The sequence below is a fragment of the Drosophila ficusphila genome, unplaced genomic scaffold, assembly GCF_018152265.1.
Source record: "Drosophila ficusphila isolate 14025-0441.05 unplaced genomic scaffold, ASM1815226v1 contig_106, whole genome shotgun sequence".
NCBI classification, from domain to species: Eukaryota; Metazoa; Arthropoda; class Insecta; order Diptera; family Drosophilidae; genus Drosophila; species Drosophila ficusphila.
In genome coordinates, this window is record NW_025063993.1 from 10,976,252 (window position 1) to 10,989,807 (window position 13,556).

Below are 13,556 nucleotides of genomic sequence, written 5' to 3' on the forward strand. Positions count from 1 at the left end.
TGGTACGACGGCGTTATGGGGATGGAAATATAATAGTTTTGAGCTTGAGTTGCGAATTTCAGTTGTTTGCTGTTCCGGTTAAATTCGGCCATTGTTTGATCTTCGACTAAGCGCAATTTTTCCTTCCATTCGCTTGGCCAACGAGTGATAATTTCTAACGCTCACTGAGGCAAAGTTTGTTTACCAGCCGAGTGCTATCAAAATCAGTCAAGCCTCAACAACAATAGCAACAAATGGTGGCGAAAGAAAAATGCGAAGAGTAAACAAGACACTACTCAAGCGTCTAAGATCTAGAAACTACACAGCAAACTTTGTATGACTAAAACTATAAAAAGTTCTTAGCCAGGTTTAAAAGATTTAAGATTTCCGCAATAATGGAAAACTTTTTTCGAAGAAGTTATCTAAATTTAGAATTTTATTTGGTATGTAAAAATTAATAATGGTGTAAAATTATAATTGATTTAAAACTATTTGCTAACCATTTTGATTCTGTGTGTAAAATCTAAAAGCTGTCCGCAGTGGCAAAAAAATAAGCAAATAAATATAACTAAACGCATTTTGCGCCACTTTGTTGCTGCCCGCGCCTAGTTGTTGCTACTGTTGATGGTGTTGCGGTTGTTGCTTTTATTGTGGTTGTTGCCGCCTTAGATAGTGTTGTTGTTGCCTCAGATGTTGCCCATGACGTTGCCCACAAGTCATTGAACTTAGAGCGGCGACGTAGAGCCAACAATAGCAAAATAAATAAAACGCGAAAAAGCGAAGAAGCCAAGGCAACCACCCTCCCCTCCCCCTTTGCCCACCCCCTGCTGATGATAAGTGAAATGCAGTAATAATAAGAATAGTGAGCCCCCCTTTTCACCCGCCTGTCCCCAAACAACTCTCACTCACACACACACACACACACACATGCAGAGCCAACACACTTAATTCGATTACACAATCTTCGCGAGCGGCATTTTCATTTTTCTCTTCCTGGTTCGTCGTCATCGCGCGTGTCTTTGTGTTGGTGAGCGTCTCTGAAGGAGTGTGCGTTTCGCATCGGTGTGTCTGTGGAGATCAGGTTTTATCGCCCGACGCAATCGAACATATAGTATAGCCCAGTACGACTTGGGTGGATCGGTGGGGGCGGCGGAGTTATCGCTTCGATTGGTCGCCGTACTTCGGCTTTTCGCTTTCGCGGAGGATCGTGGATATATAGCTCCGCCGATTGCCCAGTTGCCGTTTTCTTGTTATTTACAGTTTCTGGTTGCTTTCGCTGCCCGTTGGAAAAATGGCAAACTAGCATGCAGTCGGCGTCGCCGTTGCCGCTGATCATTGACTTTCGTTGGTTCCCTTTTGCGCCAGGCGTTCGTCAGGGAAATTGTGCAATGGGCTAGGGAAAATGGGGAAAAGTAAGGGCATCACCCAAAATAGGGAATTTGGGTGCTTACTTTCGAGTACTTTGAAATTTTTGGCAACCCATGAAATATGTTTTGCACTACTTTACAAATCTTAAAAACTATTTTAAACGGTTAAGTGTCAAGTTTACAACCTTTTTGTAACTGTAAAAACTGAAGCTACATGCAACACTAGACAGTAAAATTACTTCCTCAACAACTTTTCATTGATCTTCAAAGATTAATTTTAAAGAGAGTTTTCTTGTGCCCAAAAATTAAAGTTTACCACTTTCTTTTGGGGAAAAACTCATCCCAAAACGCAGCAGCAACATGCAACATTTAAACTTCCGCATTGCAGAATTTTCTCTCCCACTCGGAGAACCAACTGCCGCTCTTCCTTTCTCTTTCTCGCCTGCTCAGCTGAAAGTTCTTTGACCCCCCTTTAAGGCGCCCCCACTTTTGCTCCTCCTCTCTTTCTCGCTCGGACAAGTAATCACCCATATTCTATTGCCCTCTCCCTCGGGAATAGTGCAAACTAAGTAACGGTTCGCTCTCTCGCTCTCGCCGTAATGGTGTGTGTGAAATTGATCTTGAGTGGAGTGTGGCTGCACTTGGAAACGTTGGAAGTCGACGCAGGCAGCGACGTCGGCAGCGGCAATAGAAATTGAAAATAGCAACCAGGAAAAGAGTTTGCAAACGGAAAAGTGCAGCAACAACAACAAGAAGGCAGCGAGAGTGGCACTGAATGTTGTTGTTGCAAGTCGAGTTGTTGCTGCCGTAGCTGCAATAGTTGCTGCTGTTGCCGACAGTGTTGCTGCTGCTGTTGTTGCTTTTACTGTATATAGTGTTCCTGTTGCTGTTGCAGCTGATGTTAAAGGTGGTATTGGTGTGGCAGCTTCTAATGTTGTTGCCGGGACTGTTGTTCTTGTGGCTTCAGCTTGTGTTGTGTTGCTGCTGTTGTTTCCCTGGTTGTTGCTGTTGCAGCTTGTGTTGCTGCTGTTGCTGCTTGTGGAGATTAGAAAGATAGAAGCTCCAGCGCTCGCAGAACATTGACTCGCTCTCGCCGCCTGCTTTTCCCTCGATCTCCTCCATAGATTTCGCCTCGTGCTGCGGCGGCGGCGCTTCGCAGTTTTCCCACTCCATTGGGCCACACAGCCGCATTGCATTCTATTTTCCTGCTCTTTCCACACACATACACACACCCATACATACATACACAGACCAGCTCACATACGTTCTTGTTCTTCTGCGTCGCTGCCGTCGTCTTGGACTTTTCTGTGTTGTCGTAGGTTCTGCAGTTTGGCTTGGATTTTCCTGGCGCATTTGGAGCGCTGCGAAGTTGGCGCTTGGATCTCGACGAGGCGAGAGTTTCGTACGCGCGATCACCATTTCTCCCAAAAAAAAATCGAGTCGCGAGTGCCGCCCCACAACGAATATAAATCATAATATACCGATCGGCCGATTTTCGGATCACGCTTGAACTTGGAAACGAAGGACTTCGAAATCAACACGGAAGTGAATTGAAAATTTATGCAATAATAAAATGCTGTTACGATTGCGGAGTGCAAGTGACCAATAAAAAGAAGCGGGACTGGGACGGAGAAATGGGGGTTGAAAGTGATAATTTAATTAAGACATTTGTGGGAAATTGTGCACACACAAATTAGGGAGGGCAATTTGTCATGCTGCCATAATGTGAAATGGGGATAGCGTTCAGATTTAAAAGCTTGTTTAGGCTGTTAATAAATTATCCGAAAAATATCGTTTAGGTTTTCTGTAAATACTATTAAATCTGAAAGATTAATAAATAAAATAGTTCTTCTAAAAATAAGTTTGGTTGCTTTAATGAATTTTATTTAAATTTCGAAAATGGGGTTAATTTTTTTTTTAATAACAAAACCCTTTCTAAAAATGTCAGAAAAAGTTGACTTTATGTTATGTACCTATTATAGGCTTTTAAGATATCTATAAACTTTCAAGGGAAGTGGGCTGTAAAATTTAATTACCTAAAAGCATAAACCAATTGCCTAAAAAACGTTGCTTAGAGGACTCCGTAAGATGCTAAAGTTTAGATTCTTTTTTCCGATTAAGCCGCAGCTTTAACCTAATTTAAACCGTGAATATAACAGAAACTTCACAATCCCTCCGGATTTTTTTTTTGAATTCCCCATAAAGTGCCAAAGAATAAAGCGTCGCAAGGATTTTCCACAAAAATGCTGAGCAGGCGCCATCGCGGGTTGCCAACATCGATTTCCGCCAGCAGGACGATGATGAAGATGATGGATGGCCATCTAACCGATCCGATCCGAGCACCATGGATGTATACCAAATAGAGCTGGAGGCACAGGCACAAATCCGCTCCAATCTTCTGGTCGAAACCGGTGTGAAGCACTCTTCGGCGGAGCAGCAGCAGCTCCAGGTCAAGGAGGAGGACCTAATCAAGGACTTTGCTCGGAACGAGGAACAACCAAGCGAAGGGGACGAAGACGAGGAGGAGGAGGAGGAGGAAGAAGACGACGAGGCAGAAGAAGAGGAAGAAGAGGCGGAGGAGGAGGAGGAAGAGGACGAAGGAGCCCTTGTGCCGGTGGTCAATTTTAATGCAAATTCCGACTTCAATTTGCATTTCTTTGACACACCCGAGGACTCGTCCACCCAAGGGGCCTACAGCGAGGCCAACAGCTTGGACTCCGAGCAGGAAGAGGAGGACCAACAGCCTACGCAGCAGCAACAGCAGCAGCAGCAACATCATCGGGAGCTGCAGGATTGCCTAAGTGCCATCGAAGCGGATCCCTTGCAGTTGCTGCAGTGCGACGATTTCTACAGAGCAGCGGCGCCAGTGGAGAGTGTGGCAGTTGGTCTTACGCCACAGCAGCAGCAGCAGCAACAGCAGCACCAGCACTCCCACCAGCATCAGCAACAGCGACAACAGCAACAGCAGCAACACCCCAGCCAGCAGCAGCAACATCAGCTCAACTGCTCCACGCTGAGCAATGGTGGAGGTGCTCTGTACACCATCAGCAGTGTGCATCAGTTCGGTCCGGCCAGCAGCCACAACAACAACAGCAGCAGTTCCCCCTCCTCCAGCGGCGCCCACTCATCGCCGGACAGCGGCTGCTCGTCGGCCTCCTCCTCCGGATCAACGGGCTCCTGCGGATCCTCGGGGTCATCATCCTCCCACGCGGTCTCCTCCTCGTCGTCGTCCAGCTGCTCGGATCACTTCGCACGGAGTGCAGTTGTCAATGTCAGCGGCCACGCTCATACATCCTCGTCAGCGGTCAGCAGCAGCAACACCAACAGCAACAGTAACAACAACAACAATAGCAGCAGCATCAGCAGCAACAGCAACAGCAACAACGGCAGCAGTAACAACGTCAACCCCACAGCAACATCTTCATCTGTTGCGCATCTAAACAAAGGTATGTACGTGCAACTTGCAACTTGCAACTAGCGACTCTTCCGCGTTGTCGTCTCATCTGCGGACCATTGTTGTCGCTGCTGGAAATTATGTTCAATAAATTTGCATTCATTGCATAACACAGCAACAGCAATTGAAAGTCGTTGGGGCTTCGGTTTCTTCTCCTTTTGAGGAAACTATTAAAGCGCAGCATGAAAAATGTGAAAATGAATATAATTCCCTGTTATTGGCCAATGGCTGTCTTGCCGTCTCACTCTCTCTCTCTGTGCTGCCTTTCTTTCCTTCGAGGAAATTGCTTTTCATGTTTCAGGTCTGTCAATGTGGTCGCCGTTGCCGTAGCCGTTGCGATTGCGATTGGGTGCAATTGAAAGCCATGGCAAAAATGTTTTCATTTTCATAAATCGCGTTGAATTGGTCTTGGCTTTTGGATTGCCTCGGATATGGCTTTTGAATGGGCTAAGCTGGCCAGGAGTTGTTCGTTCGTTCGTTGCCGTAATGGAATAGGAACTGGGACTGGGCGGGAGCCAAGCCGTAAAATGCAACAAAAATTAGGTTTAATAACTATTATGGTCAGCTGGTGGCAACACGGAAAAGAAATCCAAGCTATTGAAATATTAAATGCGACTTAAAAGTAATTACCACCTAAAACAAAAAATATAAATATATTTAAATAAACACCTTGGATACTATAAACTTAATATTATAACAATTAAATAGTTGAATATAGAAGTGATTAAAAAGGTTTTCATACTATTTTATTAGTTGTACAAATGCTTTCAATTTTGAAGAGTTTATAATCATAAGACAAATTAAATTATTTTAATGTGTCACCAAGCATAAGTTCTGTGTTTTCTGTGCACACTCCGTCAACCATAAAAACCATAGGCACTTGGGAAAATTTGTCTTGGCCAGAGTTGCTAATTGCCTGGACTTGCTGGCAAGGATTTCATTTGCGGCCCACAACGGCAAAATTTAATTGCAGCAATTAGTGCGGGCAGTTACAGGCGAATGCAAATTGCAAAGAAATTAAATCACTGCGAAACCAAATAGGAATTCATCAAGGAAAAGCTGAAAACTTGACTACTTTTCCTCGCCACTCCAATTGATATTTACTACGGTGAATAATGTCTGCCATTCGCTATATGCACTCCCCACTCAATCAGTTGTCTTCGCCCAGATAAAAGATAAATGCAGCCAATGGAAATGGAAATGGGAATGGAAAAAATCGAGGAAAATATGAAGTCTTTGTCGTCTATCGTAGAGTCCGTGGCCTGCCTCTGAGATGTCTGACAACGCGGAAATGCCAAGCAGTTTTCCGCCGGCCCACAGCCAGCACCCCTTTTTCTTCGGCTGGGTAAACAATGGCGTTTCAAATTGTCAACTTACAAAAGCCACCAAATGATTTGCATTTGAACGCGGCGCGAAAATGAAAAGCAGGCACTTGAGTTTCCTTTGGGTTTTTCTTTTTTCATTCCTGCCCGGGCCGACGACATTTTCCAGACAACGTTGTTGTTGCTGTTGGCCCGACAGTCCAATGGTGAAAATTCAATTTGCAATTGCACAAGCGCGTAACGCGCAATGCACTGAAAAGATATTGGTTGTACTTTAATTATTTTCTAAAGAAATGTAATAAAGTATTTTTAAAGTACCTCTTCTATCTTGAGTGGATAAAACATAAATAAAATAAAATTTGATTCATTTCAAAGGATTATTTTAGGCGTAGTAAAGTCAAGAAACAATTTTGTAAGAGATTAGGAAGTAATAAAATCTGTTGAAACTTTTTTCTGTGCGGGAAAATCTTTTCGTTTTCTTTCCTTTCGCCTGATTGTCGGCGCGTGCAAGTTGCACATTAATTTCATTTTGTTTCGCATTTTTGAGGTGTGGCAACGCCAATTGGCACAGCAGCAGCAACTAGCAACACCAACGAGCAGCCAGCAGCAACACCAATAACCAGCAACACCGCCCAGCAGTTCAAACTCCGCGCTTAGTTCATTTGCCTCTTCCTCTTGCATTAGAAAAGCGAAAAATAAAAGCAAGAAATGCAGTCAAATTGAATTCGAAATGAAATGCCAAGAAGCAAACACTGCTGTCTGGCTCCAGTTTTTCTTTGCTGACTGCTTCTCTGTTTTTCCTTATAGTTGTTGTTGTTTTTTTCTTCTTCTTTTTTTTTTCCTAATTTGCAATGCAAATTTTTTCGGCTCTCGCAGTGAAAATTGTGCGGCTGCAGTTTTTCCTCGTGACTGCCGTTTTTACAGGCAATTTATTGTAGGCGGTGGCGTATACGTGATTTTTGGCATTTCTTCTTATCGCACATCGCCGTCGAGTTGAATGCACTTTGTGGCCGCTGCATTTGACTTTGATTGCCAGCCGGCTAAAGGATGATTAAGATTGGGAGTCGGAAAAATGTAATTTAGCCATTAGGAGGTGTGTAAACTCAATAGTTTCGGACGGCTGTCGATTGATTGTGGCTGCCCCAGTGTTGCAAGTGTGACACTTCGGGAGATGGCGAGTGTGCGATACTGGCGAGCAGCTCATTTCGCAAACTGCACAGCAAACTGTTGCACATGCGGCGTATGAGCAATGTGGCATTACATAAGCGACCAGCCGGACAACTTTCCAGCAGCGGAGGAAATGTGTAACCGATGCATTGCATTTTTCCCTTGCAGAGCAACAGCAACAGCAGCAGCAGCAGCAACAGACGACGCCGCAGCTGCAGCAGCAACACCAGCAGCAACAGCAGTTGCAACACCCGCAGCAGCAATCTTTCGGCCTCGCCGACAGCAGCAACAGCAACGGCAGCAGCAGCAACAACAACAACAACTGCAGCAACAGCAACAACAACAGCAACGGAGTCTCCTCGAAGTCATTTGTGCCCTGCAAAGTCTGCGGCGACAAGGCATCGGGCTACCACTATGGTGTAACCTCCTGCGAGGGTTGCAAGGTGAGTTGTGAGTTACGGGTCAGCGTGTTCACCCTTGTGAAATCTGCATTTTTGTTTGCTTTTTGGCAGGGTTTCTTTCGTCGCAGCATACAGAAGCAAATCGAGTACCGCTGCCTGAGGGACGGCAAGTGCCTGGTCATCCGGCTGAATCGCAATCGCTGCCAGTATTGCCGCTTCAAGAAATGCCTCTCCGCTGGCATGAGCCGCGATTGTAAGTACTAAGCCCAAACTATAGTAAGATATGCCTTCAGCAACCGAGAAATATGATTAAGCCAGAAGGCAATTGCCAACCGTTTGAATCGCTGACTCGCAAGCCAAAGTGAAGGGGAGGCTGCACCTCTTTGCTTTTTCGGTTCCCCTGATAACTTTATTAGCTGCGAAACCACTGGCAGATTTCTGCCAAAAGATCGCAGATTGTGTCAGTTGGCTGTCAGTGGAAATTGGCAACTCCGAGATAAAACTTTAGAATAGCAATTTAACCTACACAGAAAGAAACAAAAGATACGTAGCTCTGATTAAGTAAAACTCTAAAGCGATTTTTAGTGCAATAAAATATCATATTATTATTACCTATAATTACTAGATTACTAGACATTAATGGAAGTAATAAAAAACCAATATAACTCATGACAGACAATTCCTTAATAAATCCAAATTGTAGACTGTGCAAGCCTTCTTTTAGCTTCCCAAGTTAAAGATTAATAGCTCCACTCCCAATAATTGAATCAGCGAGCATCCGCTAACCAGTTGGCTAATGCCTGCTAAAACGCTGTAAAACCTTTACTTAAGATAATTCGTCCGTTTAAAAACTCAATTCGCGGGCAGAGGCCGTTCATCCAGGCTTAAAAGGGGCTTGCAATCCGCCCAACCTTTTAGCCAAGCACCCATAAACAACTCCAGACTCGCCGCAGCAATGTGAGGCGGTCGGAAACCACGGCTTAAATGCAGTTGAAGTCGGGTTAGCCACAAATTTTCCCCCAGCCGGCTGGGAAAATGCTTCCTGCTAAGACGAAATCCACCCACGGACCAACAGCGAAATTAGTTTTTATGACTGTTGTCAGCGACAGCAGCAGCAGCAGCAACAGCAACAGCAATAGCAACAGCAGCAACATAAGCAAAAGCTGCAACAGCAACTGCTCCAGGGATCCCTTGGCTTTCAAATGCAATTTATTTTATGTTGCGCAATTAATTGCCCAAAAAGATCGGAAACAAGAGAGCGGCACATAAAATCAGGCAACGGGCGAGTGTGTTGCTGCTGTCACTGTTGCTGTTGCTGTTGCTATTGCTGTTGGTATTGCTGTTGCTGTCGCTGTCGCCTTTGCTGCACGCGAGCAACATTTATTAGCCAAGTCTATTGGCTGCAACATTTGTTGCAATTTTTTATGGCATTTGTCTCACAAAGAGCTCGGGCCCACAGTGTTGAGCAAACATTTCCTTAATTTTCCTCAACGCCCACGCAAAGTGAGCCACAAGGAAATCTCCATCGACCCACACAACCAAGTCGTGTTGCTGGCTTTTACCAGAGTTAATGGGCTTGCATTGCACAGATTTTTCTTGTAGCCGACTTTTAATGCTTTGAAATGTTACACTAATTCTATTAATATTATAAAGGAAACATTCAAACTTAAATTTAGTAAAATGGAAAACTAACCTTGTTCTTTTTTTTAAGTATCTTCGTAAACAAATGATATTTTTTATTAGAATTTTAAATTGTGCTAACTATTAATGGTTCATTTACTACCCCACCAAGTCAATCATATTCCTCTGCAACTTCTGCGATTGGAGCAGTAATAAAACATTTTTATGGGAAAGAGGTCTTAAAACTTACATCATCATCATTTGTAACCCATCGTTACTCCATGAACTACATTGCCCAGCCATATTTTATTTACCCAGATTGACGATGTGCTCTCGCAGAGCATAGCAGCTTCGATTCAGGGTTAAAAAGTTTTCCGTTCTCCATATTTTCCCAACCCGCCGGCACTTTGGAGATTCTTCGTTCCTGCTGGCTTTTTCCTTGCGACTTTTCCATTGCCCCAGTGCATATGGAAAGTTCAATAATTTACTTAAATTGCTTTTGAGGCAAGTTTTGTTTGGGCATGAATGGGATGTTGCTGCTGCGCCTACAGTGTTGCTGTTGCTGTTGTCGGTGGGCGGTTGCACTTTCGAGGCGCCTTTTGATTTTTGCTTGCTCGCTTTAATTAGACTTTGCCACAGACTTTGTCGAATCGGATGGGGTTATTACGGCTTATGGCTTACTGCAATGCTGCAGCTGGCAATTGCTGATGGCCGATTGCAGTTGCAGTTGCTGTTGCTGTTGCTGTTGCATTTGCCGTGAGAGATTTTCCAATTAAGTTGGCTCAGAGAGCTGCTAAATTCGCTGAAAGCCCAAAACTAACTTTAATTTCAGCGATTCCCCGTGCAAACGGTGGAGTTTTAGGATTTTAATGGGTCAAGCCATTATTACCCCGCACCCCTTCCCTTCTGGCAGCAAAAAACAAATGCAATTATGCTGCCTGTGTGTATATGAGTGGGCGTGGCATGACTTTTATTTAATTTGCAAAGCTTTGTTGGCAGTGGCACAAAGTACAATGCAAAAAAAGTAAAATAGCGCGATGCTTGCCAAGCAGAAATTGCATTTCGGATGTTGCAGCAGCAGCAGCAGCGGCAGCAACAGCAGCAGCAACACCGACAACGTCAACAGCAACACTTTGCATGGCTCTGCAGGAATTTGGGTCAAACATAAAGCACATAACACACACACACACACCCAAAGTTTTCATGCCGGCATGCGGCATTTTGTGGCAATATCAACATCGCTGCCAGCAGCAGCAACAGCAACAGCAGCAACCACGCCATGCCGGCAGCAACATCTGCCTCCCTTTGCCTAAGCCAATTATTTCCCAAACAATTTGATAAACTTTCAGTTATATTTGTTCACATTTAGGCTAATATAAAGAGTTGAAATAAAGTGAACATGGAAGCGAAAATGGCAGAAGCGGAATGCAACTTTGCGAATAACTTTTTTATAATTACTTTGCCTTATTTTATTGTTCTCTTTTAGTAAATTTAGCTTGCTTTTGAAACACGTAACTTCAAAGTTAAAATTTAAAAACTAAAAGGTAATCTCTTTATGGTGAATATACAATACAAAAACCGTAAAAAAAAAGAAAATACTTGTTGTTGTTCATGATTTAGATAGAAAATTTCCATTATTCTCGGAGCAACAGAAGTTTTTTCTCCACAATCATACCGAAATAGGCTGCAAGATTTCCGGCAGTAATTAGGTTTATGTGAGAAGATTTGTCTGAGTTGGCTAATTGAAAAGTTTCCGGCTCGCTCTCTTTCTCCGCTTTCCTCTTCTAGCTAATTCTTCTAATGCTGCCGTCAATCAAATTGGCCGCAAATCAAAATGCAATTAAAGCGGCAAGGGGGCCGGAGAAGTTTTTGGACAAAGTTCTGGTTGTCTGCTGTTGACTGTTTACTGTCTGCTTGGGAATGGGCACAGAGCTGTCGCTGCCAGCGGCAACATCAGCAGCAGCAACATGAACAACAGCAACATCAACCGCCAAGGCGACACAGTAACACAGAATCAAACTGCTCTCGACTCAATTGTAGTCAATTTGAAAGCCAACTATCAAATGTCAGCAACAAAGATCCGAGATTCGTTGCCACGACTCTTCTAGACGCCCAAAATCGAGTGCAAAACGAAACTGTTGCTGCCAAAAACTTCATGTTGCCGCTGCGCCTGCGCAGTGACAGCAGCAACCGCAGCAACAAAAACAACAACAACAAAGGCCGGAGAGCAAGACAGGCTTATAATTGTGGCGTAAACTGGGTCAGTTGCCAACTCGGGCCAATCCAAATCCAAAAAACAAAAAAAATAAAGCCAGACCCCGTTGCCAGTTGTACCGGAGTGCGAATGCTCATTGTTGCTGGTTGCTGCTTGCTGCTTGCTGGTTGTTGGTCGCTGGTTGTTGCCTGCCAGTTGTTGCTAGTTGGTTCTTTGACTGGCGGCCCATTGTGGCTGCTCGCTCTGTTTCTGCGCTTCTGACAATTGTCTTTTGTTTGGCCGTCGGTTACATTAAAGTTTGCCCACAGCCACAGCTTTATTTTGCCATTGTTTCGCTCGCGAAATTTTATTATTATTTGGCAATAGGCAAAGCGGCCGAGAATGCCAAGAAAACATTCGGAAATGTTGTGCGGTCTTTGATTGCCGGCTGTCAGAATTTCATAAACACTGCACGGTCAGAAAATTTAAATCAATTTATTCGAGGGGATTTAATGTTTGAAGTTACATGCTTACAAACTTATTATCTTTCTTTTCACATTTTAAACTCCGTTGATAAAAAGAAGAACCTAAGTGCCATATTAAAATTACTAATAAATTAATCTTTTATAAAACCCCGCATCCAAAAGTTCCTTACCCATCTAGTTTCATCCAGTAACAAACACGTGAGAATATTTTCGAAAATTTTTATTTGTCTGCAATTATCACGTTAAAGCTAACAGTTTGTGATTATCAATCATACTGGGTGGCATTCAACCCTATGCTGACTTCCTCACGAAGTTCAGCAAACCTCCGGACTTCGATTCCGATTTCGAACTGAACTCCCAGAGCGCCAGCCTTCCGCTTCCTTTGAAATTCCCCCAGCGCCTTTCACTTTCAGTTGTCGTTCGTTGCCGTTGTTGCTGCTTCCGCTGCCATTGCCCAACTTCCCGCCCAAATCCCCTCCGGAATTGCCCCCCCTTGGATCCACACTGAAACCAAAGTCCAATGCTCGCAGTGTTTATGACTTTTGGCAAAACAAATCAGCCACAACAGCAAACACAAAATGCAATAAAAACAAGAACACAAACAACACAGCGGAAAGTAAATATGTAAAATATTGCCAAAAAATTTGTAGCCGCTGAAACATCATTTAATTTTTTAATTACGTATTTAAAGTGTTGTTATTGCCGCGCGACTCGTTTGTAAACAATTCGCCAGGCTGGCTGCATAAGCTGTAAAGTTGAGTAAACAATTCAGCCAGAAATGAAAAACCGATCGTTAAGCAATTTAATATAATAACAAAAGGGGAATTCGCCCGCACCTGTTGCAGGTGAATGAGTCAATCTCCTGACGTTGCTGTTGGACAGTGAGTTGTTGTCGATGTTGCTGCTGCTGCTGTCGTTGCCCTCGGCTGTTGCAGCATGTTCTCCTTTGACTAATTGCTAATGTTAATTTATGCAATCGCCTTTGTTGCGGCTCATTGTTCTTTGGTGTGTGTCGCATGTTGCTGCCGTGTTACGCATGCGTGCCCCGCAGCAACATCGCTGGCGACGCGAGCAATCTGTACGCCAATTACAACCAAACTCGTTTGTATCCGCCCGGTAGATGTTGCCGCCGATTGTTGCTGCAGTTGTCCCTCTATTTATAGTTCAATTAACACCTTGTCGCCTTGCTAAGTTTGCAAAAACGAAATAAAACACTAGCCGAAACGTATAATTATCATAAAAGCTGTTATTTTGCGACTTTTGGCGGCGAAAAGGGAGCTTAAATTATAGTAATAAATTGAAGAACCTCTAATTACGTATGCTGGCACATAAATAGCCATGTGAATAAATTCTTAAAACGAATTTAAGTGACTCTTTTCGAATCCTCAAAAAATTAATGAAACCAAGCTTTGTTTCCATACTTTTGCTTAATCACATTCCGCGTATCTCAGAGTTTGTTGAACCCTGTGACCCTTAACAACAAACGTTTATTCACAGCTTGGTGTGCAATTTGCACATTTCTGCATCACTTGCAACTAAGGAAATTTACATTTTTCGTGAGTCAGTA

General features: G+C 43.7%; 1 protein-coding gene across 1 annotated transcript in view; it reads left to right on the forward strand.

The window, feature by feature from the left end:
* Positions 1-3,427: 3,427 nt before the first annotated feature.
* LOC108093123 (ecdysone-induced protein 78C) overlaps positions 3,428-13,556 on the forward strand; it is a 34,024-nt gene continuing 23,895 nt past the window's right edge. The window contains exons 1-3 of the mRNA XM_017193067.1: positions 3,428-4,792; positions 7,458-7,732; positions 7,802-7,943. Coding sequence (XP_017048556.1) covers positions 3,691-4,792; positions 7,458-7,732; positions 7,802-7,943 — 1,519 coding nt within the window. The 5' untranslated portion in view covers positions 3,428-3,690. The remainder of the gene's footprint in view (positions 4,793-7,457; positions 7,733-7,801; positions 7,944-13,556) is intronic.